General features: G+C 36.3%; 1 protein-coding gene across 6 annotated transcripts in view; it reads left to right on the top strand.

Moving 5' to 3' along the window:
• CC2D2A (coiled-coil and C2 domain containing 2A) overlaps positions 1-26,044 on the top strand; it is a 64,483-nt gene that overhangs the window by 27,148 nt on the left and 11,291 nt on the right. For 4 of the 6 annotated variants that reach the window (XM_052780449.1, XM_052780447.1, XM_052780445.1 and 1 more), the window contains 15 exons: positions 839-1,074; positions 1,974-2,151; positions 3,392-3,548; positions 4,686-4,833; positions 7,109-7,247; positions 8,024-8,227; positions 13,341-13,433; positions 15,379-15,470; positions 16,748-16,762; positions 17,192-17,359; positions 18,844-18,949; positions 20,339-20,448; positions 20,568-20,664; positions 21,962-22,060; positions 24,593-24,769. In XM_052780449.1, coding sequence (XP_052636409.1) covers positions 839-1,074; positions 1,974-2,151; positions 3,392-3,548; positions 4,686-4,833; positions 7,109-7,247; positions 8,024-8,227; positions 13,341-13,433; positions 15,379-15,470; positions 16,748-16,762; positions 17,192-17,359; positions 18,844-18,949; positions 20,339-20,448; positions 20,568-20,664; positions 21,962-22,060; positions 24,593-24,769 — 2,019 coding nt within the window. The remainder of the gene's footprint in view (positions 1-838; positions 1,075-1,973; positions 2,152-3,391; positions 3,549-4,685; positions 4,834-7,108; positions 7,248-8,023; positions 8,228-13,340; positions 13,434-15,378; positions 15,471-16,747; positions 16,763-17,191; positions 17,360-18,843; positions 18,950-20,338; positions 20,449-20,567; positions 20,665-21,961; positions 22,061-24,592; positions 24,770-26,044) is intronic. The other 2 variants (XM_052780448.1, XM_052780446.1) reach the window with 1 other exon arrangement.

Below are 26,044 nucleotides of genomic sequence, written 5' to 3'. Positions count from 1 at the left end.
AAATAAAAGAACAAGAAGGGTAACATAAAATTAGGCTAAGGAAGAAAGATTATTTATTAATAAAAATATGTGAACAAGTTGTTTGGCTAAATACTTCAGTTAGGAGAAACTGTTTGCTTTCCTCACTTTCTTCTCTTTTGCTTATGGTGTCTTAAATCATGAACTGGCTGGTGCTTCCCAGCAAGCTGTATTTCCAGGTAATCTGGAAGTCTGCAGAAAGAGGAACTTGCTTGCAGTTGTTTAAAGCTGAACATGCACATGAACGCTAGAGTTCTGCAGTTTAGGAGATGCTGAAAGGCATGTGGTGTTCTCTTTGTTTATCCTTGTGTTTGGCATAGAGGAAGGGAGGGGGTCATTCTGTTCATGGTAAAGATACTGCTAAGTTAAAAAGCTTGTGCTCCAGAGTTTGTGGCACAAGTGCATTCACTTTGTCAATGTGTATGCAGAAAATACATCTCAGAGAACTGTGTCTACTGGTTGAGTAACCTTCTGTCAATCCTAACAGAATGCACATGGTAACTCAGGCTAAATGAGGAGTCAGCTGCTAGCCAGAGTGTTCAAGAAACATGTTTATTTTATAAGTTGGTTTGGAAGATTAGATAAGTGTTTTGTTTGAAGCACATTATGTTTTTGAAGCATATGAATGGAATGCATTGCTGAATTCTGAATCTGAAGCAGTACTATAGAATGAAAGAAATCTTATTTTTGTGTGTGGTGTTTTTAAAATTATACAGTCATTTCTCATACATGTTTATCACTTGCGAATCAAGAGGACAAGAGAAAAAAAACTCTACTGGTTGAAACAAGTTCAGGAAAATATTATTATTTTTATATGCAGAAGTCCAAAAAGAAAAAGAAGAAAAAAGACATTCATGAAGAAGAAGAATCAGTAGAAGATTGTGATCTTGGTGAGGAACGTGTAAAACCCATCCCACCTAAAATGGCCAATAGCCTGGAAATAGAGCAGCAGGTTAGAGAAAAAGCTGACAACTGCAGAAGGAAACCTGGAGAGCCTGCTCTAATTCCTGAACTGGTCCTGTCAGGAAGCGTAACTCCAACTGAGCTGTGTCCTCGGTAAGATAAATGTTGGCCTGCAAATTACTTTGTGATTTTCTGCTGTTATTTATTAATTGCTTGTTTATACAACTTCAGAAGCATGTGCTCAACATTCTGTTGAGCCTACTGATAAAAATTCTGCTTCTGAAGCTGATGGAACTTTATTTATTTTCAAGTCACATATAACCTTGTATATAGTGGGCTTGGACAATGCATGTCTACACATTCCCTTTGAACCTTCTGATGTTCCTTGAGCATCTGCATAGAAGAGCAGTGTGCATATAAAGAAGTTTTTCCGTGTAGCGTCTAGGTCACTTCTGGCAGTACTACTTTCACTAGCTAGTCCTTTATACCAGGTCTGTGCTGTAGTCAACAAAGGGAAAATAAAGAAATTGTGTAGTAAACCAGAGATTTCACTGTGCATAAAATAAATAAATTTACTTGTTTGTGTTACTTTCCACATTTACACAGGCAATTTAACATACGTCTAGCAGATTTTAGTTACTTAAAAACTGCCTTGTTTCGTACTTGTTCAGCAAATAGCCTCAGGAAGGAATATTGCTTGGCTGTTCTATTCCCAATGACTAAAAACTTTAAAACCTTAATGCAATTTGATATCATTTGTTGTGCTTTGGAGGAAGGGAGTAGAAGGGAATTTTGTTTCCCTGAATAACTCCTTTTATATGGACGTGGCTTTAGTGGATCTACAATTTGACCTGTTCATTTTTACATCATTTTATATTCATAAGAAAATAAAAGTTTTAAAGTCATTCCTGTGTAGTGACACTTCTAGAAGAATACCATCTTTAATTAAGTGACTTCTGTTTCCCCTTGAGGAATCAGATTCTCATTAAAAATAACCAAAGAATAAAAATGTTACTAAAAATGATATGACAGCTTGTTTGACACATTTACAGAGCAGAAGTTTTGCGACGAGAAGATGTGAAGAAGCGCTCAGCATTTATAAAAGTCCTTTTCAACGCCAAAGAAGTATCAAGGACTGTTACCCGACCAATAAGTTCAGATTTCAGAGTTCACTTTGGACAGATTTTCAATTTACAAATATTCAATTGGCCAGAGAGTTTGAAACTACAGGTAGATAATGATTTATCATAGTAACTTTTTAAAAGATAATATAAAATGTAATTACTCCTGTAATACTCGTATTTTGCTCTATGGTAGTGTTGTAAAGACTGAAAAACCTGTGAAAGACCCTTTGTAAATCATCAGTTTCATACCCCTTCCATGCTTCTCCAGCCACAAACTTTTAACTTTGCTGCTAAATTTTGGTGCTTGTGCTTTTTATATATATATGTATATGTTTTTTATATATATGTGTGTGTGTGTTTTATTTATAACATGACTATGGGCTGCATGGGGGAAAATTAAATATTTGGGACACGTGATTAAATATGTTCATAGAGCAGCCTCTTAATTTTAGAAAAACTAATTTATGTTGCTGGTAAACTTGCCAAAATGGTCATCTTAAAACATTATTGTCCACACAGTAAAATCATCATAATGTTTGCTGGAGTGGGATAAGAAAAAAATTCATTGCTAGTAATGTCCATAACTGCACTTGATTTGACCAGCAGTGCAATGAAGTCAAACCACCAACACCCCCATTCCAAGTATGAATTAATGAATGAGTCACATGAATAATTTTCAGAATCAATACAATATATTTTTAGAAGGAACACAGTCAGGGTCCTACTTCTCCTGTTAGATGACTTTGCCTGTTAGGTAACTTATCACTGGTAGTTCAGGGGAGGTTGTATAGCCCTCGCCTGCTCCATTTATGTAACGCACAAATTGAAAGGGAAAAGGAGTGCCATCATCTTGGGTTAAAAACGCAATGGAGAAATCACTCATGTCACCCTGAGCCTGCAACTGGCCAGCAAAGAAGGAAGTGGTCTTCAGTACTGCCAGAATGGGGACTGTGTGCCTTACCCTGCCTTTCGTGGTAAGCGAGAATTAGTGAGGCAGAATCCCTCTGGCATCTTCACCTGATGCCAGTGACTGTCACAAGCAGTTGCATATTGTACAACGATGTTTTTAAAGCCTAGAGTTTTTTGTACTATTCTCAGGTGCATTATAAAGGTGAGGAAGATATACTTTTAAGAAGAATTCAGACCAAGTTAGCTGCTGGTAGCTGAAATGTCTGCTAATTGGATATTTTAGAAAGTAAATTAATACAATTGGCTTAAATTAATTATTTCATGATTAAGTCATAGTAAAACCTTTTGTCCAAATACCCTACAATATGTTTTCAACTTCTCATGAATACATGTCTAAATTTTTTACTATGTCTGTCACCATGTGTTTTTTTTTCTAGATATATGAAACAATGGGTATGAGCAGTACTACCTTGTTGGCTGAAGTGTTCATACCTGTTCCTGAGACTACAGTTCTGACAGGCAGTGCTCCTATGGAAGAAATAGAGTTCAGCAGCAATCAGCGTGTGATGTTGGACCATGAAGGAGTTGGGAGTGGTAGGGACTTTCAGTCTTTCTCAGTTCAGCATTTCTCATTTTGCTGAAACCATGTAGCAGGAAAAGGCTGGCATAAGTTTCAGAGTAAATTCTATTAGAGCGTTTACGGCTTCTGTAACTGAATCTTATAAAATAGTCATGATTCTTATTATTAAAGTTTGCTGTGGAATTTCTGTCTCTTACTAATTTTAAGATGTATATAATAAAAATGCGTGTGTTTATTATTTGGCTTGTATTAGTGGAGCTCTACTAGCTATAGAAGGTGTTTGGGGTTTTCTTTAGAATGTAAATAATCAAGCCTCTGACACTGCAGAGCAAGCAGATGGTATTAATCAGTATAGCTCCAGTGATTTTAATGTTTTAAACCACTGAACAACTGGCTGTATAAGTGTATATGCAGAGTCATTTTTTGTTTTCCTATTTGCTTTGTTGACATCCTGCAACACATTTTATCCCTGGGACTTTAGAAAGATAAAACAAGGGAGAGAGAGAAAAAGGAGAAACAAGAATAATACATAGTAGCATATGGAACTTTCAAGTTTATATAGTAAGTTTGAACAGCATTATGAGATGACTGACTTGCATAAATTTGCCATATATGAAATACAGGTCAAGCTAGAGCAGAAAAATAGATAAAAAGCTGTGGAGGAAAGAAATGTGGTAAAAAAATCATTACAACAAATGTGTGTGTAAATGTCATTGACCATGATAATTGTATATACAATTGTGCGTCACAAAGCTTTAGGACTGACTTTTCAGTCATACGTAATTCTTTTGACTGAATTTCTGTTTCATTAATAACAGTATGCTGAATCTGAAAACTACCAGAAATACTAAATAGTGTGCACCTGTGAAGGAAAAAAAAGCCTTTGGCATGGCTTTCAAGGCATAGCCTTTCCTTCCAACCCAAATGGAAAGCCTTTCTGTGGCTTGGTGGAGTGGAATCTTTCACTCCTTTTGCAGACCAGAGTCCTTCCCCACCGCATGCAGCAGAATCAAGTTGTTTCACATTACCCCATTTATATAAAGGCACAGATTATTTGACTAGTTATTTTCAGGAAGTATTTGTAAAGATATTTAGACACTGAGTTTGAATGCATAAATATACTAATATGGGTTTTTTTTCCCCCTTGATAGGTGTGTCCTTCTCATTTGAAGCTGATGGTAGCAACAAAATGACTTTAATGACCTCTGGGAAAGTATCCAATAGTGTCTCTTGGGCAGTTGGAGAAAAAGGAATCCCCTTAATTCCTCCAGTATCTCAGCAAAACACAGGCATTCCAAGGTAATACGATACAAATTTTCAGTGATTCATGGGAAACTGATAATACTAGTATTTTAAAAAAATAGACTTTCATAATCAAGAATTTTCATAATATTTTTCCTTAAGTTTAGATATTTTACTTTGCGCTGTAACCCCCTGCAGATAGGTCAGGGTACACCTTTTTGGTAAATAGATTTTAGGTAGAAATTTTATCTTTTAGTATATTATTTATAGACAATATTAAAGTTAAACTCAAGCTGATTAATTCACTTTTATAATTTTCTAATAGAAGATTTATATATTGGCAAGGAACTTCCCTGTAACCATTCTTCTAAGAACAGAAGCTCCAGCTCTTTCATACCTGAAGTGCATTTGGGGAGGCTATTGGGACACATGCTTTAAATGCCTTTTCTGTAATAAATGACAAAAATTACACTATGAAAGCAGTAGAAGTTAGTGTGGGGGCTTGACACTGTTAGTGAATCAATCAGTGAAAAATTCTCATCTGTCAGAACATTCCAAGATAATAGTCTTTCGTGATTTTTCTCCATCAGAAGCCTGTTGACCTGCAGAAATGAGTATATTATTCCATTCAAAACAATCTAATTTGCCTTGTGGCAGCCAGTTGGATATTGTAGATTATTTGTCCATTTTGTTGCTTTTATATAATTCCAATAAAGTCAAGGAGATGATACCTAAAGTCTGCTTTTGTAATGTCCTCAGGTAACTTCACTGTAAAGCCTTAAGAGTTTTCCCATATTTATTAATACTGAGCAAGTACCTGCTCCAGCTGATTAGATTGTCAGATTTTTATTTATTTAAAGGCTAGACACTGGCATCCAAATTACTCTGTTACTATTTTTGACCCAAGCTGCAGCCGTTGGAGTAATTTCCTGATCAGCATATGAATAACCTGCTGACTTCAATGAGAATAGAATAGCATGAGATTAAAACGTAAGGATGCATTCCCAAAAGCTAACTTTAAACTCAGGAGACTAATCACTGTAGTAAATGGAAAAATGGGGAATTTCAGAAGGAAGTTAGCTGTGAAACACTCTTTGAATCACCCTCTAGAGATGAACAGCCCTCTGTGACTTTCCATTGTTGTGAAAGTCAGAGACGGGATTTTCATGCCTAAAGTTAGTTATTGCTGCCTATTAGCTTTTTAGCACATTGTGATTCAGTGTGCATTTGTTCAAGAGTGGTGCCTAAAGGTTCAACCTTGATGTTACCACTTTATCTGCTGCTCCAGTAACTGCTGGATATTTGACTGATTCTAACCAAGTGCAAGAAAGATCCGTAAGTTCTTAAAGCTTTCTTGAAAATATTCAGATAAGTAGAGAACAAAGACTCAAATTAGCACGCCTAACAAGAGAAGGGGCAACATCCACCTTCTGTGGTCTTTGGCTAATAACACGCATGTCCTGGTGTACTGGGTTTACATGGCAAGGTTTTGGTAGCAGTGGGGCTTCAGAGGTGGCTTTTGTGAGAAGATGCCAGAAGCCTGGCCGGCAAGTCAGTGTACAAATGGCCTGCAGACTACCTACCATACTTCCTTGCCTACTGTGAATACAAGAAAGTGAGCAGGAGCATCCAAAGAGTAAGGAGTGCGGCTGGGAGTTGTAGTGTCAGGGAGGACCAAAAGCAGGGCTGCACCACAAGGGAGAAAGCTGCAAGGGTGTCCCAGCACAGGCACTGTCCTCACCAGCCAACATGCAGTCTTACAGGAGCTGAACGTAACAGGCAGAGCAGGGCACTGGCAGCAATCCCAGATGTGGCAAGGGGATGAATCGGGCCCCAGGGTCTATCCAGAAACAACAGGGAAGGGGGCAGAGACCAAGGCTACAATGCAGGTCTGAGAGCACCATCCTGGAGACAGGTCAAAGACAGGATTTAAGGCATAGCACAAGTAAGGAATGTACATCTGAGAAGTTCTTTTCTATATGGATTGTCAAAACTTTTATGTTAACTTTCATGCTGTGAGGCAATTTATCATCTTACTTCCTAGTAATCAGCAACATGGAATAGTGTAGGTGTATCATAAATGTATCAATAAGCACCTTATTACCTTGTATAAAAGTTCTCTTCCACCAGTTCCTTCATATTTCCCCTTCACTTTCCTTTGCAATTCATCATTCTGTCAGTTGCATAGCTCCAACTAAGAATTGTGTAGTGGAATTTACTATTCAGGTTGTGGGGACCTTTTTGGTTTTTTCTAAGATTGTTTTAAATACTTTTTTATGTTGCTAAGTCATATGTGTTTTAGGTATAAGTTCTGTCAATTTTGTCTTTTTAGTGCTTTAAAAAATATTGATGCTATTGCATCCATTGGCACATCAGGCTTAACTGACATGAAGAAACTAGCTAAGTGGGCAGCGGAAGCAAAACTTGATCCAAATGACCCAAACAATGCAGCTCTGATGCAGCTGATCATGGTAAGTGGCTTTTTGAGAGCTGTAGGGCTAATGGAGCTGTGAAACACCTAGTCACCAGTACCTTCTCCAGCAATCTGCATGCATGCCAGAGAGGGAGTATAGTAGTATTTGAATTTGTGATGGATGCACTTGTGTGAGTGTTAAGAAGCAAAATGTCTACTAAAAAAATTATTTATTAATCTATTTAGTAGTGGGTTAATGATTTACTAATAAGTATGATTTATTAATCCATTCAGCAGTATTCTAGTGGTGAAAAATAGGTATAAGAGAATATGCAAACTGATTAATTTATACATTTTAAAAAAAAAATGGATTTTGAGTTTGTTGTTTCCTTAAAGGGCAGGGGTATTCCCAGTGTACTTCTATGGTATTAAACAGGAAGTTGCTCATTAGTGACAATTGCACAAAGAGATCTAGTGTGTTGTAGAAGTTGCAACTTTTCTAAACATCAAATTGAGGAGCTATTTACATAGCTGAAGTTGTGTAAATGAATCGTCTTTACAGTACAGCTTCCTAGGTTACTCTGCTATGTTATAGTTTTCCTACTCTTTAATGTTTTGTTTATGCTACAAAGAAATAGAATCTTATTGTATTCTTAAATGTATAATCTCATATACTTCACTCAACAAAAACCTACTTTAAAACACTTAATGTTTCAGTCTGATCCATCTCAATTGCTTTTGCTTAAAATGAACATCCTTGCAATATGCATGTAAGACTTAACAAAAGTTATTTTATAGACTTTTGTCACTTTGGGGTTTTTTTGACTAATATAGGTTGCTACAAGTGGAGAGGCACATGTTCCTGATTTCTTCAGATTGGAACAGTTGCAGCAAGAATTTAATTTTGTTTCTGATGAGGAATTTAATAGATCAAAGAGATTCCGTCTCTTGCAGCTCAGAAATGGGGAGGTGGCAGAGTTCCGAAACTATAAGCAAGTCCCTTTACATGAACGAGAAATCAGTGAGAAAATCTTCCAGGTAGAATTTTATCTGAAATATTTCTTTTCTAATTTTAATGCTAATAATATTTGACTTGCAATTAAGTCAGTTGGTCCCTTAAAGAATGTACAGCTATGCTGACGTGTAAAAAAATCAGAATTTTATTCCTGCGTCTTTTATAGTGTTATTTTAATCTAATTAAGATAGCTTCCCTCCAACGCAATATTTCCACAGCTATACTGTGGAAGGAGAAAAATAAAACACAGCAACTGCTGTAGGCACAAATGTGCTAAGATAGGTTTTTTTAAAGGTAAGAGACTTTTCTTTTTTTAAGTGATTTCAAATATAGAAAGGTAATGCAAAGATAATTCAGGCTTAGGCTTATTAACTTTTGAGCCCTTTCTGTGGACACTGCTGGAAGCAATGACTGTAATGAGAATTAAAACCTTTTTATGTTTTGTTACAGCCTGTGTTGCAGTTATTTCTGTTTTAGTACATTGTTGCAATTAGTTTACCCTGTCCTTGCCTGTCTGTTAATTACCTTACTGAAATGCAATGTGTGCATTTTTTATTTGGGTCATACTTCAATTATTTTTAATCTTAACTCCATTATTAGTGTTAAGTCATGCATTCTTTTGTTCTTTAGCGATTTGTGTAGCTAAGGAGCATTTTAGTGTGTTCATTGCCTTAGCAGGATCAGAATCATCTCGGATTCTGGCAACTGCTGCTTTATCCCTACTTCTTCTTACATAAATTTCTTTGAAAAATTCCTTCCTACCATTTCTTTTGGATTATATCTTTTTAAAAAGGTATTTATTAATTCAATCATGTCTGGCTCTTTGCGATAAATATTTTTCCTTTTTAAATTTTAGTTTAGTTTTGTATCTTTTATTTAAAGATGTGCTACATCTTTGATAAACATTTCTGATCCAGTTGATTTTACAGACTAACTTTGTTCATTTCATGTTATCATTCAAAATTGAAAACCATAGTTTGAGTTGTTTTATTTGATTTTTTTTTTTTTTCCCCATTAAGGATAAATTGGATAAACCCATGATCACCCATTCCAAGTTCATTTTATACGACATGATCTTCAAAACTAAGTTTAAAGTGGTATTGTTCCTAGTTGGTTTACTAGCTATTTGGCAAAGAAGTCTGAAAATCCATAGAATCATGGAAATATTGTTTGGAAAATATTGTCTGGAGGTCATCTAGTCCTGCTTTCCACTGAATTGGTGGGACTGTTGCCAGCACTAGATTAGGTCAGCTGTGTATTTGTCTAGCCAAGTCTTGAAAACCTCTAAATGGGAGATTCCATGGCCTTTCTGGATAACCTGTTCCAGTACTGCACTATCCTTCCAGTGATTAAAAAAAAAAAAAAAAAAGTATTCATGTCCAATTTGAGCCTTCCAAATTGTATTTAATAGCTGTTTTCCCTTGTTATATTGTCTGGAACTACAGAGATGAGTTTGGCTCACTCTTCTTTGTAACTGCCCCTGAAATAGTTGTGGGCAGATACTGGATTACTCATTAGTCACTTCCTCAGCAGACTAATTAAGTTGAACACCTTGTCCCGTTCAAGAAAGACACTGAAATACGGGAGCAAGTCCAGCACAGAGCTACAAGAATATCTACAGAGCTGGAGCACATGACATACAAGGAGAGGCTGAAAGGACTAAGTTTGTTTTGGCCTAAGCAGGCAAGGCTAAGGGGATATCTTACTGCTTCCTTCAGGTACCTAGTGAGATGGTGCAGAGAAAACGGAGCAAGACTCATCTTGGAGGCAAGATGATGATAGACACAAGTTACTCCAAGAGAAATTCCAGTTAGATATAATGAAAACATTTTTCGCAAAGAATTCTAGAACACGTTGTCCAGCAAGTTTGTAGAATTGTCATGTCGAGATACTGAAAATTCAACTGGCAAAGGCCATGAGCATCCTGATTGGAGTTGTTCCTGCTTTGAGTGAGGGTTTAGATCAGATGACCCCTAGAAGTCTCTTCCGACCTACATTACTCTAAGATTCTGATCTCTTCTTGTAGGTCATGTACTCTAGGCCTCTGACTGTCTTAGTAGTCCTTTAGTGGACCCCATCCAGTTTCCAAATGCTTCTTGAACTGGCAGCCCCAAATTGGACACAATATTTCAGGTATGCCCTCACAAGTGCCAGGTTGGAGGGGCTAGTCATTTCCTTTCATAGGCCATGCTACTCCTAATGTAGCCTGTGGTTTGCCTTTTGCCAAAAGAACACATCATTGGTTGTCATTAAACCATAACCTCCAGATTTTTTTGAATATGGTTGTTATTCTACTGGTTGCTTTCCAGTCTGTGCCAGCCAGCACATGAAATCACTCCACCATCAATACAGAATTTTCTTCATTGAGACCTCAGTTGTCACAGTCTTCAATTATCAAGAGCCGTCTGAATTGTGGTTCAGATGTATTGTATTAATCACTCTTCCTAATCAAGTATTGTCGGCTAAGTTGCTGGCAGTGTATTGTGTCTCCTCGTCCAGGTCACTGGTGAAGATACTGAGTAATATTGGCCCTATAATCAATCCCGGGGTACTTTGCTAGTTAGAGGACACCAACTGTACATTGAGCTATTGTTCCTTACAGTTAGAGCTCAGTTGTCCTTCCTGTTTTCAGCCCAGCAAGTGGTCCATTCAGTCCATTCAAACCCATACTTCCTCAGGTTATCCTAACCAGGAATAACTGCATTCCATTAGTTGACAGTGATATTTTCAATCTATATCCTATCGCTATTCCTAAATGACAAATTCTGTAGTCATACCTAAATCTGATAATGGAATTTTCTTGCTGTTGGTTAACTATGGTAGGCAGCTAAGCACCACACAGATGCTTGTTCACTTTCCCTTTCCCTTCCACTTTGGACAGGGGAGAGAATAGGTAGAGCAAAAGCAAGAAAACTCAGGGGTTGAGACAGTTTTATAAGCAAAGGAAAGAGAAAGAAGAAAGAAAAAACAAACAAAAAACAAGTGATGTAAAGGCACTTGCCACCTCCCAGATGTAGACCAAATCCTAGCCAGTCTTTGAGCAATGGCTACTTTCCCCAAAATCCCCTTCCTTTCCGTTTTACCGCTGATCATGACATTTTATGGCATGGAATATCCTTTTGATCATTTTGAGTTAGCTGTTCTTGTTGTGTCCCCTCTCAACTTCTTGCACACCGCCACCTACTTGCTGGGGGGGTGGGGGGGAATTGGAAAAAATGGTGCTGACACTGTGCAAGCACTTCTCAAAAACAGTCTAAACAGTGGTGTGTTACCAACACCATTTGAGTCACAGATTCAAAACATAGCACCATACCAGGTGTTATGAAGAAAATTCAGTCCATCCCAGCCTGACCCAACACAATTAGGCCATGAAATTATCTTAATTTTTTCCCCACTGTGGTGTTTCCCCAAGTGATTGTTTTATTTGTCCTTTCCAATCTTTTTACAGTGTACAGCACTAATATGCAGTACTGCTATGAAGTCCTCTTTTGCTTTATATTTTTGGTTCCTTCTGTTCCTGAGGACAAATGGGTCCATCATCTCTACCAATGAGCCCAGCAGCATGGGCTGTAGGATTTTGATAATCCAAGACGTGCCATACTCATGGGCAAGCAGAATGTCTTGATACACTTATGGAAATAAAACAAAACAAGTGTCTTGGGTCAAATAGGAAGAGTTTTAGTTTGGTGTTCAACACCAGAGTCAGGGCCAGTCAGTCTGTATCTGAGTATTTGCTTTATCAGAAGTTTATGATCTTTTCCTATTTCTTCTGAAAGTTCATTTAATGCCAACAGTTTACTAAAAGTTAACAAGTACTGGTTAATGATTTGTGGTACTTAAATCATATTGCAGTAAAAAGACTTCTGAAGGGAGCAATGCATATGCGTGTGCCAGTTAGACATTCAACTCCTGTTACTGGACTTCTAGGTTAGTCATTACTAAAGCTGCTCAAAAATTAAGATTTCTGGCTCAGAAGAGCTATTCTTACTTTATTTTGTTAATAATCTGAAGTCATTCAACAATAATTATTATTCACTGAAGAAGTTAGATAAACACTTATTGTTGAAATAATGAAGCACCGTGTTTCCACAATGTGCTTCCCAGACCCTTAGGAAAAAATGATGTTAAGTAAAAACAGTAGCAAAATGACCTGAAGATTAATTTACCTGAGTAGCTTTTACATCATAACTAGCTGTGGTTCTAAAGCCAACTTGATTTGCAGACTGCCATTATGCTGCAGGTCCTGGGAGACCCCCTGGACTTGTAGGCTATGTGTTTTGCTTGGAAGCTGAGTGTTGGCTCTAGCTTTTTCTTAATTTATGAGATGGTTTCCTAAACTTGTGAATAAAAGTTGCATCTGTCAGTACAGCTTTCATTGTAGTCTACCAGAATAGTAACCACAACCCTGAAAAATATTCCATCAACATACTTCTTCCCAAGGACCAAGTGCTTCTCATAAATCTTTTCTTGTGGTGGTAACCAGTATTCATGTCAGCCCCTTGGTTAGGCTACAGACTCTTTATCAAACCTCAGGCAAAGCAAAATCTTCGCACTCTGGCTGCTTAAAGAGCTTTCACTTTGTCACAAAGTACAGAGATTTTTATTATGCTATTAGATCTCTTTATTTCTTAAGTATAACTTAAAAATAGCTCTGTAACTGTTTCTCAACAAACTCTTTCACAAGTTGAGTTTCTTTCAGTGTTAGACACTATGAAAACTAGTTACATGTATTAAAACACAGTTCAGATTTCAGGTAATCTTCCGTGAATACTGCATCACTTCTGTTTATAAAGGATTATCCCTATTGCAGCTGCAGTAGTTCAAATGGAATTTCAGTTTATAGCAGCAGGTCAAAGTTCAGCTTTAAAAGAAGAGAGGGAAATCTTCAAGTTATTCATAGTAATTTAAACCACATGAATTTTGTAACTTAATGGAACTCTTGTCTCTATTCATGGAAGTTTAGCAATGCTATTGCTGTATACATTAGCATTAAGAATAGCTTTATAAACCTCTGACACCTGTTTTGGTTTTCTGTAATCCATACATTAATATTAATGAAATATTTGCCATTTTTCTTGTATGCAATAAAGCACTGAAAATATGTATCGAATCACAAACTCTAGTAAATGTCTTTAGGACTATGAGAAGAGACTGCAAGAGAGGGATGTGATTGACAGCAAAAATTACCTAGATGCACACAGAGCAGTTGTTGCCAACTATCTACAGAAGGTAAGCTGCAAAAAATATGGATCCACCATATTTCTCTAGGCCATATGTTGCTTCTATATTTGGATGCTTTATTTCCATGAATACTAAAAACTGATTCATCTCTAAACATGACGTACAGACATCTTTAAAATTCCAAGGTAGGCCTGAAACTGGTCTAATTGAACAAGTGGAGGTTTGTGAATGACTCATTTAATGTTATTGAAAAAGATGCAATATTCAAAATGACCAGCCATTCTGGATTTTTCTAGCAGTTCTGTAAATTTTTTTTTGCTCCAGTGTCCCAGAGGTTTGTACTGTTGTGTCCCAGGTATTCACTGATGTCCCTCTCCTCCCTGTTTTCCATCTTGTAAGCTGTGATGCTAAGAACTTAATTATCTCCATGAAAGTGGCCCTAACTGCTGTTAAAAATCATTTAATGCAATACACGGAGTAGTGTCTTGTCCTGCAGCCTAAGGCAGAGGGCATATCTTCCATCACATTACCTTCTTTGTGGTATTAGAGTAACATCTTTTCCCCCTTATCTTGATTAAATTTATTTTTCTAGTCTGTTCATTCTGTTAGGATGACATTCTCTTTAATCCTTAGGGAGAAACATCATACGAAAACATTGGTCATATAACAACGAGAAGTTTGCAATTTCAGACTATTTTGGCAAAATAGCAAGTGCAAAACAAGGCTACCAGTTTCTTACCAGTACTGGAAATAGCAAAAATTGTATCAAATCCTAGCCAGCCAGCAAAACATGTAATATGATGATTAGGTTGATTTGATACAGGACAAAACAAATTGTTTGTTAGAAAGAATGTTTTGTAAAAGAATCTAGACAATGAAGAGTGTTTAAATCTCCCAGGCAAGTGCCAAAGCCCAGATTCAGTATGATAATAAAATTATTTTTAACAAAGCTGTCATGTCTGTGTCAGCCCTGTATGTTTTGCATGGTATTTCAGTTTGTACTCAAATGTATGGTTTATGCAGCACACTGAGTAATAGTGCAGTAGTACAGAGTAACATACATTACGGTACCTTTATTTGTCACTCTTTTAGATTAAATACAAGTAGCCTTTTTAAAAATAATATTTGGATATTTTACACTGTTATAAATTGTCAGATGTGCTGGAAAATTAGATTGCTCACATCAGAACTGAAATTCAGTTCACTCTGAAATGCAATCTGTATATGCCTATCACTTCAACACAAAGATATAATAACAATAACTTAAATAAAAACTTTTTAAAATAACAAAGGAGATGTATTGCAGAAAATTGTTTGTTGTCGCTGTTCTGCAACTGATCTTGTAACAGCACAGTATATAAAGGCATTAGTAGCGTTAGTGGTAGGAAAAAAGGACAAACCTTCTCTGTCAGTCTGCTTCCACAGAGTTGCTAGGAGAAGAGGGAGGACTTTCATCTCTGTGCTTCAGTCTGACCTCAGCATAGAAATGAAAGGAACTAAGGATTTTAAACATCTATTTGAAATCATTGTACTTGTAATATGGGCTTCATCAATTGTTCTGCAGTCCAATGTGTTGTGTTTATTCCCCATAACTTATACCACACAGATTTCTCTACAGCCTTTTCTGCAACTTCATTTAGACATGGAAAAGAGATGTCTGTTAGTGTCATTTATTGTTGTGATTGTTTCTGATCATGAGCTGTAAGCGGATAGGACTTCATTTTCTGATTGTATGCTTTCATACATTCTTATATCTGGCTGGCCAGTATGTTTCTAGAGAATCAGTGTATTTGTAAAATGAGCTTATATTATGTTCTGGAGAAATATCTGATGGAAAGAAAACTTTCCTTGGACCGTGACTCTTTTAACAGTGGAAAAAAATAAAGAATGTATATTTGGACATTTTCTTTGTGTTTAATAGACAGAACGCAAATATTTGCAGTGGGTTTGGATTAGAAATGTACTTTTGTCTCCTCTCCCTCCCCATTCACAGGTTCGAGAATCAGTCATAAACCGTTTCCTCATAGCAAAACACAATTTCCTTCTCTCTGACCTTGTCAATGAAGAGGAGATTCCCAGCCTGGGGTAAGGGAACTATCTTTACTTGTTCTATCAAAATAATGTAAAACCATCTCTGGTCTTTTTTTTGCAAAGTGTATTGATGTGACTTCTGATGCAATTTTGTGTTTAGTATAATATATAAACTTCCAATCACTGTGTACACTTCTGCCAGTACAGTGTATTGATACACAAAGTGCGTAAAAAATTTTTTAGGAAAAAGTCTGGGTTTGGCAGAAGTAATGTGACAGTGTGTAAATAAGATTTAGCAGGATATAATGCATCAGGCTGTGATCTGATGAGCTGAGCATAGCCCTAGCTGGTGCCAGATTGAATGATTTCCAAATATCAGACAAGCATCAGAGGTAGTAATACTACTACTGGTTCTATAGGTGATACTCACTTAGAGTCAGTGCATATACCCTGCCAATAATGTGCAATAGATTTTTTTAACAGTCATTTTCTTTATTTTACTTCTCATGAAATTCTGTTTGCTGTTGCTGGATGTCACCATATGGTGTTTACTTTCAGAAATGTTACTGGGTTTGGAAATTACTTCTTTTTTGTTTTAAATTCTTATTGGTCTTATTACTTAAGCACTTTCTTTGAATTTTTGTTCCAAATCCCATACTCAATGATTTTGACATTTATCAGTCATCACAGCATAGGTGACTCTTAATTAGCGTTGCTCACTTAAAATCTGTGTAAGTAAACAGGTTGTGAAAGATATTTTTTCTTTTATGTAGAAGTTGCTTGTGTTCCCTATAAATGTGACACCCTTAAAGTACAGACAGAGATTTTTCAATCAGCAGTATAAATCTAAACAGTCCCATCTGCTGGAGATACAGAGACTTGCTCTCTTATAAGAGTTCATCCTATTTTTTTAGTTCATGTTTTCACAACACAGAATGGAAAAATCTGAATGAGACTATAATCAGCTTTTGAAGTTTAAAATCAAATGCTTCACTGATACTTTCTTATCATGAATACTAACTGATATTGGATTCTATTTGCTAATTTATATGGTTAGTGAATTTAAAATACACCATGATTGGTTTAAAGCATCTACTTCGTGAGATATTTCAGTAACTCGTGGTTTTGTGTTATTTTAACAGTAATTAGTGTGATTTTTTTTTTTTTTTTATTATGTATAAGGAAAGAATGCCATTGGCTATCAGTTTTTAAAGTAGATTTTGGAATGTCTGCAGTTAGTGTCAATGATGTGTAAAAACATACATATTCTTTTCCTGGTTTTTTTTTGTTTTGTTTTTTTAATTTGGTTCTGCTTTGCCTTGGGTTATAAGTTCTGAGGGTCCAGGGTATGTTGTGGCATATTCATTCTGCTTTCTTTCTATAGCGTATTGTTTGTTGTACATAGCTGTGTAATTAGATTTTTTTGCCTATTCCATACAGTGGTTGTAGTCATCTGCTAGATACCTTGTTTATAGCACTGTAGTTTAGATCTGTCTTGAAGCTGTCTAATTGCCTTATTTGTATCTTACCTACTTTTGGGAAAAAAACCACCTTTTTTGCACATTTAAGTTATAATTTCTGAAATATAAGACAAAACTGGATTGTGTTGTCCTAAACAATTAAAACGTTTTGACATTTCACAGAGTTTTGTATGGCACTAACAGGAGCATATATTTCCTTTTTCTGTTAGTGCATAATTTGCTTGTGTGTCATAGAAACACTAGAATGCTGGATTCTCTGCAAAAATGACTAAATATGTCTTTTATGTTTATTAGTATTTTGGGACTCAGCCTCTTTAAACTGGCAGAGCCAAAACGACCATTAAAGCCAAGAAGAAAAGAAAGGAAGAAGGTCACAGCACAGAATTTATCAGATGGAGACATAAAACTGTTAGTGAACATCATTAGAGCTTATGATATTCCAGTGAGAAAACCAGTGATGAGGTATGTTTAAATGCCTCTTTCCAGTACAGATTCATTTTCTGGTTGCAGCTGTTTTGAGGACAGCTGAAGCAACTAATGTTGAAATTCAGCCATGTGTGTTGTTTTGATCCTCATGATAAAAACATACATACACTTATCTTTCTATTAATAATGATAAAGAACTGCTGGTTTGTAGGTTTGTAGAATAATATAATCATATATCAATAACTGCTAAATTCAAGAAATGTTTTGCCAAAAACTGTATTCATCTGCTTGAGGAAAAAACTGTCCAGAAGATACCTTTGACAACATTATAACTCTGGTAATATCAGATGAATTATACCTTAAGCAAGTCTGTTAGGGCAATTGTAATTCATAATATCTTAATTAAATACCAAAAATAAGTATTAAAAAAAAATCCAGTTCTTCATTGTGGGATTCTATATCTGCCTCCTGAGTGTAGCATGTTGGTCTTCTCCTTCATGAACTGTTTAAGTTAATGGCCTGAGCCTAATTTGGCTCTGACTAATTTTAAAGGTGACCATTACCTTCAGGCATTCATACGTTAAGGCAATGCCTGCACTGCGTGATGCTGCGTCATGTAGAGATACCTGAGTTCTGAACACTCTGATTCAGTTCCAGAAGCAATGTATTCATGCAGCGTTCTCTCTTTCTCCCAAAATGAATACACTTTGCATTTAACTCGGAGGTGTTTTCAAGCTGACCAATTACTGTGCATACAGAATTTAGTATCTTCTACTGTTTTAAACCTTTACTATAATAAAGGTTCTATTGCGTTTCTGTAAATAAGTTCATACTGAGAAAAGCAATTCATATTAGAAACATGTTGACAGGAAGGAAAAGATGAAAATTTCAATTCATTATCAGTATTACAAAAATAACTAAAAACCCTCCTAGTCTTTTTGCATTATATGGTATCTTATTTTGAGCTGCTTTCTCCATGAATAGTTATTCTTTTATAACCTGTACTGTGGTGTTATTACAAAAAAATTATCTGGAAACACTATAAAAATAAATGTATTAACATTTATTTTATTTCACTCATGGGTTGGCAATTGTGTAATATTCACATGGGTTTAATTTTGTCGTAGAAGCCTTGCCTGGATACCATGAAGTCCACACTGTTTATGAATTTTGTGGGGATTCATCTCCTTAAACTGAAAAACCTGTAGCTCAAGGAGATTGTATGGGGGAGGCAAAAAAACCCAACAAAAGCCTGGGGTTGATAAGCTTGTCAGAAAAGAGCCTCCAGGCACAAAGCACTCTTTTGCAATGAGGCTTACAAGAGCTATACACTTGCTACCCCTTTCTGGCATTCTTTTTGTGTTATTTGATCGAATAAATATCTTTCCAAGGTTAAAGTTATAACATAAAAATATCAGAAATATTTCCAGAATTCTGTATGGTTAGTACAGAATGTGAGGGATTTATATTTTGTAATGTGTTCTCTGTCTTTTCTTCTTGTTGTCTGTTTCCTCTCATAGCAAACTTCAACAACCATCCAAATCTTCAAGGTCCTTTAATGACATGTTTGCAGCCTCTCCGTCAGCTCAGAGCCCAACGGATAGCCCAGACTGGGCATTCAACCAGGTATATTACAACACTAACATTTTCTTACGTGAAGTTGTGAGCATTCCTCTTTTCCACAGGCGGTAACATTTACCATCAGAAAGGTATCTTATTAGCGAGGCTGGCTTGCCCACTCCTTGATCTGAAAAAGATATAAAGCTGCAAAAGCTTTAGAGAAGGGCGATAAGGATGTCAGAAATACAGAATGGCTGCTGTACAGTGAAAAATGGTAGGGCTTTTCAGCCAGAATGGTAGTAACTGTGAGTAGGGGAGGAGGAATATGGTAGAGAGGCACAAAATCATGAGTATATAGAGATTGTGGATAGGGATTGGCTGTTTACTGGCTCTTTCAGTACAAGGGTGATTGATTGTCAAATGAAGCTGGTAGGAGTTAGGTTCAAAACAAACAGAAGATTGTGATTCTTCATGCAGAAGTTAGTAGGTGCCCAGAGAAGTTGCTTGCATGTATTGTGGACTAAAAAGGTTTGCTTGCATTGAAGTGGGTACTGGACAAGTATTTGGAAGAGCGAACCATTGGGAGTTACTAAATAGAAAAATCTTTACAGGCTAAGGAAAGTCCTTCATCTGAAAACAGTTGAAGCCTGGAAGAGTAACAGGAGAAAATATCATATATGCCTGCTCTGTTTGTATGTGTCATCTGATGGCCATTTTCACAGCCTGAATTTTGGGCCCAGTGCACTCTTAGTCTAAACCAGCACAGCCATTCTTAACAGCTGATACTGAAACTACATTTGCTTACTATTGAGAACATTAAGTCAGCATCCTTCTGAATGAAGATGGAAGCCCTTCAGGGTTTTTTTCCTTTTTTTATTATTTTCCTTCAAAAGTACGGCTTTTTGAAATGTAGAAAAGGTTCTGGCTTATGCATTTGAATGTTAATAAAATGCACCATTAAGGCATTTTTAATCACATTAGGGGTTTGTTGTGTGAAGTTGCTTATCTGTAATAGGAGCCAGTTTCAGAGACAACCAGGATTGTAGCAGTAGGCTGTTTGGATTACAGGTAAGAGGATACAAGTGCACTTTTTTCCACTGGTGTCTGGATCTCATGTTCTGTTTCAGTTACCTTCTTTGATAAGATAGCTAGTAGCTTTCCCACTCTGAGGAGAAAATGTGGTTTTGCTGGTGTATATAAATAGGTTAAGTATTTTGAAATACACATAATCTTTTGGAAATGCTAACGTATAAAATATTTTTAAAAGCTTCATAAATCCTTAGAAGCCTGGGAAGTGCAATATTTAAGGTGTACTGAAGTTTTATCTGGGCTGGACCACCCCAATCTCCACAAAGTATATGTTTATTTTTCTAAATACGTGAAAATGTGTAATTTAATATGTTCTGATGAATTTTTATAGAGGTCTGTTTCCTTTGTTTTGATTTCCATTTATAGGTTTTAGTCCGTCCTTTTGTAGAAGTTTCTTTTCAGCGAACAGTCTGCCGGACAACAACAGCAGAGGGTCCAAACCCCAACTGGAATGAGGAACTTGAGCTTCCATTTAGGTGTGGCAAAATGAAATAAAATTATTTCTGAGTAATAATAACTTAATTTGAGCATGCAAATTTATTCAAATTTTCCTGTTCTGTTCAAATAACTTTTTTTGTTTATTTAACCTTTTCAGAGCACCTAATGGTGACTACAGCACCCACAGTTTGCAGTCAGTGAAGGATGAAGTCTTCATTAATGTTTTTGATGAAGTACTTCATGATGCTGTAGAGGTGAGTTCCTAATTGAAGGATAGTGTACATTACAGAATATTATGAGCTTTTTGAAGCTGACAGAATAAGACTTTTCAGTGTAATAGCTTGCACCTTTCTGTGCCTTTTTTTTTCTATTTTGTCATTCCTTATGATTTTATATCGTCAATACTGCAAGATTGTTATAGGGAGCAATCTTTATAGTGTTAACCTTTGTCTGTACAAATCAAGCTTGTACTATATAATCTGCTGCTAGAGTTGAACATGTGTATGTAATCTGTTTTACTGATAGTTAATGAAATTGGGGATAGTACAATTGAGAGGCAACATATGAATTGTCATCTGAATTCTGTTGTTCTTAATCAGAATTTTTTACTAAATTCCAGACGAGTGATCCCAGTTCATGTATTGTTTTTATTAACTATCTTTTTATGCTCTGTCTCATCCTGTTTTACAAGCTGTTTGGTGAAAAAAAAAAATCTTTTGGTTGTATATATTAATTTTTTGGAATGAGATAAAAATTGCAAGTACTAGTAAGAAGAAATTTTTGTAAGCTCTCAGTGTTGGCATAACTCCTTCCCCTGTTGAAACCAGTGAAAGCTTTCCCAGTCAATTCAGCATGCACAAAAATAGCAGCACTCAACATTCTTGAAAATATAACCCCCAAAATAAATAATGCACACATTTCACTGAGAACAGAATTCAGTCCTCAAAACTGAAATGGTATTTGATGAAGCAGAGGGAAGAAAGATGCAGTCTTGAAACTCAGATGTCACTCTAGCCTTTAGAGAATTTTTTTTTTTTTTTTTTTTTTAAATAACTGTAGGCTGATCATACTAGCTTTGGAAATCCCTGATAGGTAATACATAGGAAAACAGTGCTTCCATTCCACGGGGTTTAGTTAGATTTTCATACAATTTTACCTTCAAAAAGCTTTTTTAAATACTAGTAAAATATTTCATTAGCAGATCAGAGCTTAATTTACTTTGTCTGAGAAGACTCTTGTGGACTACTTGTCAGATTTTTGAGTTCTCCATCACAGGTTGTACAGGACTTGAACCCTGAAGTGCAAGCACATTGTATCATGGACCATGATGTTCTTGTATTTGTTCAGCATCTGGCATGCTTGAAAGGCATGCCGAATAATCATTGCCATACTAGTAGTTGAACTGATATTTATAGTAAATTATTAAAACAATACAGAATTTTTATTAATGCATTGATTAAATTGTTGATTGAATTAAAGGAAACGGAGCTGTCTTACAAAGCGTTATTTGGGCTTTATACAAAGCGTTATAGTTGGGCAACTTTTTAATAGGATGATCCTGAAAGAGGAAGTGGAATCCGCACTCGTGTTGAGAGACGCTGGCTGGGATGTGTTAAGATTCCATTTACCACCATATATTTTCAAGCAAGGGTAAGTGTCAATAACTTGGAGTAAATCTCTTAAAATACAAAACTGGAGAATGGAAAGAGGTAATGGAATGTCAGATTTAATGATGTTCTCTGTACTTAGTTTATTTTTATGGAATTGTTTGAAAATGTCTTTGAAACCACTGGTTTTTGTCAAATTTGATGAGTATTTGTCAGGAAGTTCAATGTTTTGAAGGGAGAAGAGATAAACGTACTTCTACACTGACAATGCAGCCTGGCTTCCTTCAGTAATGAGGTTAAAAGTACATATTCTTTACATGGTTTTGTCAGTGTCTTTTGAGATCTCTGGTATTGCACAGCCTAGATAGGTGAACTAGGAATAGGAGTATCAGCTAGATAGGTGATAGGAAACTTGACCTAACTTCTTTTTTCACACTTTTCATGAATCACCAGATTTCCACCTTTGCCTGGCCTAATCCCTTCTTCCCTCCATTTTTAGAACTTTTCAAGAGAAGCTTTCTTCAAGAGATATCAACCATTAGGCATGGGAGTAATAGTAAAACATGTGGTTCTTCATAGGGGAAAGGCATTTTTTTTTGTCCAGCCACCCATCCTGGACTTAGGTTAAGGAAACTAATTTGTCACATCAATAGTCCTATCATATTGTAATCTTGCTGTAGGACTTTTTTTTTCTGCAGGGCAGTTGCTTTCACGTGTAGATCAAGTCATCGTATCACGAAAGTCTCAGTTTCTTACTTCATGAAGATTCTGACATACGTTGCATACCTAATGATACCTTAATTTGCTCTCCTCTGGCTATATGGGGCACTTCTCAGAACCTTAAGGTTTTTAAGACATACTGTGAGTCTCCTGGATTCTTTGGGTGGAGGGTAAGTCTGTAGGAATCTCATTTAAGTGTAGTGCTTGGAGTTCAGAGTGGTTTTCTTGGGCTCTCTGTTTGCAGGGCATAACAGAACATAATTGTCAAAGGATTCAAGAAAGCATGGGATTCTTTTCATTGCTGAGAAATTTTGGACGGTGTATGTCTAACCAGTGCTAGTCCACTTGTTTCTGCTAGATCATTAATAATATGCTATCTTCAACTTGGGAAGTCAATCAACGAATTTAGGTGTTTGAGGGTTGTGGTGCCCTCAAACCTAGCCGCCTTTACACAAATCTTTGGTCATCCTGTGCAAACAATGTGCCATAATGTGACCACCACTCTTTTTAGGGAAATATTCCATGCTGAATGCATGACTTTCACCTGAGAAGTGTGTCTGCCCACAGTCGTGAGAGACTTAATGGGCGGACATAGGCATTTTAACAGGCTGCTTACCAATATATAGTGAAGGACAGAGCCTATAATCTATCTTCAGGGATTACCAGTCTGATGTCAATGTCTGTTCTTCATACTTCTTGTTGGTGTATCAGTCTTTCTGTTGTGGAACCAGAGTAGCTCCAGGATTCCTGGCAGATGCACTCCTGGCTCTCTTTGAGGAGGTGTTGCAGTTTGTGATTCCCTAAGCATAGTGTGAGTGCCTGCATAGATCTTCCCAACATTAGAGATTCTTTACATTTCAACAGGATTTCTTACTGAATTTGAAAAAGCCCGATCAGTCCAGTGGTTATATCAAGGTGCATCTAGCAATTAAATTTCAGTAGAAAATGAAGCATTTATTCATCCTGTTCTACTATACTACAGCAGAAATTGAGTGATTTATTTAGAGTTTTCTCCTTATCAAAACTTAATTTTGTTCTTAAATGTTTGATGAGTCAGCACAGTGAGTCATCTGTTCATCTTCTACATCCGCTGAACATAGGCTTCCTGATGGCAGTCATCTGAATTCCACCCAAATCAGGAGGTTAATCTTCTTGCTTTTCTGTTAAAGCTGTGTAGTTCCACTGTTAAGACCTGCCCGAGCAAGTGAGGGGCGTGCCATTTCTTGTCTGACACGACCTTTCAGAAAGACCTTATCTTTTGTTTGTGGTGGCAGAGGGCTGGTGGGTCTATCAGAGCACTCTTCTGTGGGGAAGCTGGCTGAATGGGCCCAGTTCTAGTTGTACCCAAGCAGCATCAGCAGCTTCTGCGTGCAGGGTGTCCATCTGTGAGATGCTGGAGCATCATTCCCACATCACTCAAACATAGGCAAAGGCATGTTGGTGTGATGCTGCCTTCAGAAGCGTAGTCCTGCAACCTGTATTTTGCCATTTTGTCATTTTCCAGGTAAATAGTGCCATGTGGAGATTGCTGTTTGAAAGAAAAACAGTGAAAGGCTGGCACTCTTTCTTTAAGAACTAGTGTGCATGATTTCCATTACGTTAAATATTAGTGTCCCTAATATGCAAGAGAGGCTGAAATCTAGTTGTAATTAATACATTTAACCATGAGATGTCTCATGTTTTCCCCACAGTTAATCAGTATATATGTCATATTCTCTCATTTTACTGTTTTGTAATTCAGAGTAGTAAAGAAATCAAAGGAATAAAATACTTGAATACAAGTAGAAAATGTATTTGAGAAGGAAGTTTTGCTTTTTTGCTTCTAATGAGAAGTATTTCTCTGTGTATGTTGTAGGTTGATGGTACATTTAAGGTGGATGTTCCTCCAGTCCTCCTTGGCTACAGCAAAGAAAAGAACCTGGGAATTGAGAGAGGTTATGATTCTGTGCAAAATCTGAGTGAGGGCTCGTATATAACACTGTTTATTACCATTGAACCACAGCTTATTCCTGGAGAGTCAGTCAGAGAGAAGGTAAGTAATCAGTAATTCATCATATTCTTGCTTTTTTTTTTCCAGTGGTGCAGTTCTTGAGATGCATATAAATAGGTATGCTTAGTGTACCAAAGGACATGCATACAAGTACAGAAGGACATCAATACAAATTGAGTGTTCTGTTTCAAATTTTTTAGCTCAGTTCAATTTAATTGGATGCACCATTAAGTTAGATGAACACTTAATGCATGAGAAATAACTTTCACCAGGTATCTAGTTCCAATGTTAATAGAAAGCAAATTTGCATTCATTATCTGTGAGTATAGAATTTTCCCATTTACTTCTGTAAACAGTAAAGTATTCACGTGAGTATTTGTGAACAGTGGACAAAAAGGAGGCGGCAGGTGTGAACATAGTATTTTCTTGCTTCTGTGTTTATACTATTCAAATACAGCATTTATTATTTAGGACTTCGTGCATGCCTCCAGATCTTGAAGATAATCATTTCTAAACAGCAGCTGTTATTTTTTTCAGTTATTTTACTAAACCAGAAGTGCCTTACACTAACAACAATATGTAGTTAAAATGCATACACCACTTGCTATTATATGTAACATTATGCAATGATTTTGAGATCCATTCAGCAAGGATGTATGTTTCTCATGCACAAACAGCAGCAGTTCATTCTTTTCCAGTTCAGTGCTACACTGGTCATTTATTAGAGACAAACAGGAACTGGAGAGAAAGGTCTATTGTTATGTAATTTCTTTTTCAGAATAACTATAAAATTGTATGATGCATTCTAAAAACCCTTTTTCCTGTTAAATTACAATGTTGGAAACTTTTCAGTTCTATGTTTTCTTGCTCTCATGCAGTACTGTGGGAATTGTTACAATTTAGTACTGTTGATAATAAAAAAAATTAATAAAGTGCATTCATGGATGCCTTTTAAGGTTAATTAGTTTGAATGATACGATTATTACTAGGACTTGAAGCGGTAAATATGAACTTAACAGCCTTGAGGCACCTTTAATAGATGAGACCTCATTCAAGAGTTTCATAGTCTTAATCTTTACACACAGTAATTAGTTGCTGGGAAAAAAAATGTACTGAATTTGTAAGGAAACAGATCTCAGTTTATAGAAAGACCTGTCTCTACAGTTTCAAAAGAAAAATAGAAATTCAAATAAGGGGTGAGATTATTGTAAAATATTATGGACTATATGTTGCAAATCTTGACTTTTTTAAATAATGAGCAAACGTTCAGAATTTCTTGCATAGATGCTTAGTTATCAACAGGTTATGTATTGTATT

The sequence above is a fragment of the Harpia harpyja genome, chromosome 2, assembly GCF_026419915.1.
Source record: "Harpia harpyja isolate bHarHar1 chromosome 2, bHarHar1 primary haplotype, whole genome shotgun sequence".
In the NCBI taxonomy this organism is placed as follows: domain Eukaryota; kingdom Metazoa; phylum Chordata; class Aves; order Accipitriformes; family Accipitridae; genus Harpia; species Harpia harpyja.
The sequence above is the reverse complement of the archived record's forward strand: the minus strand, read 5'-3'. Positions and strand labels throughout refer to the sequence as shown.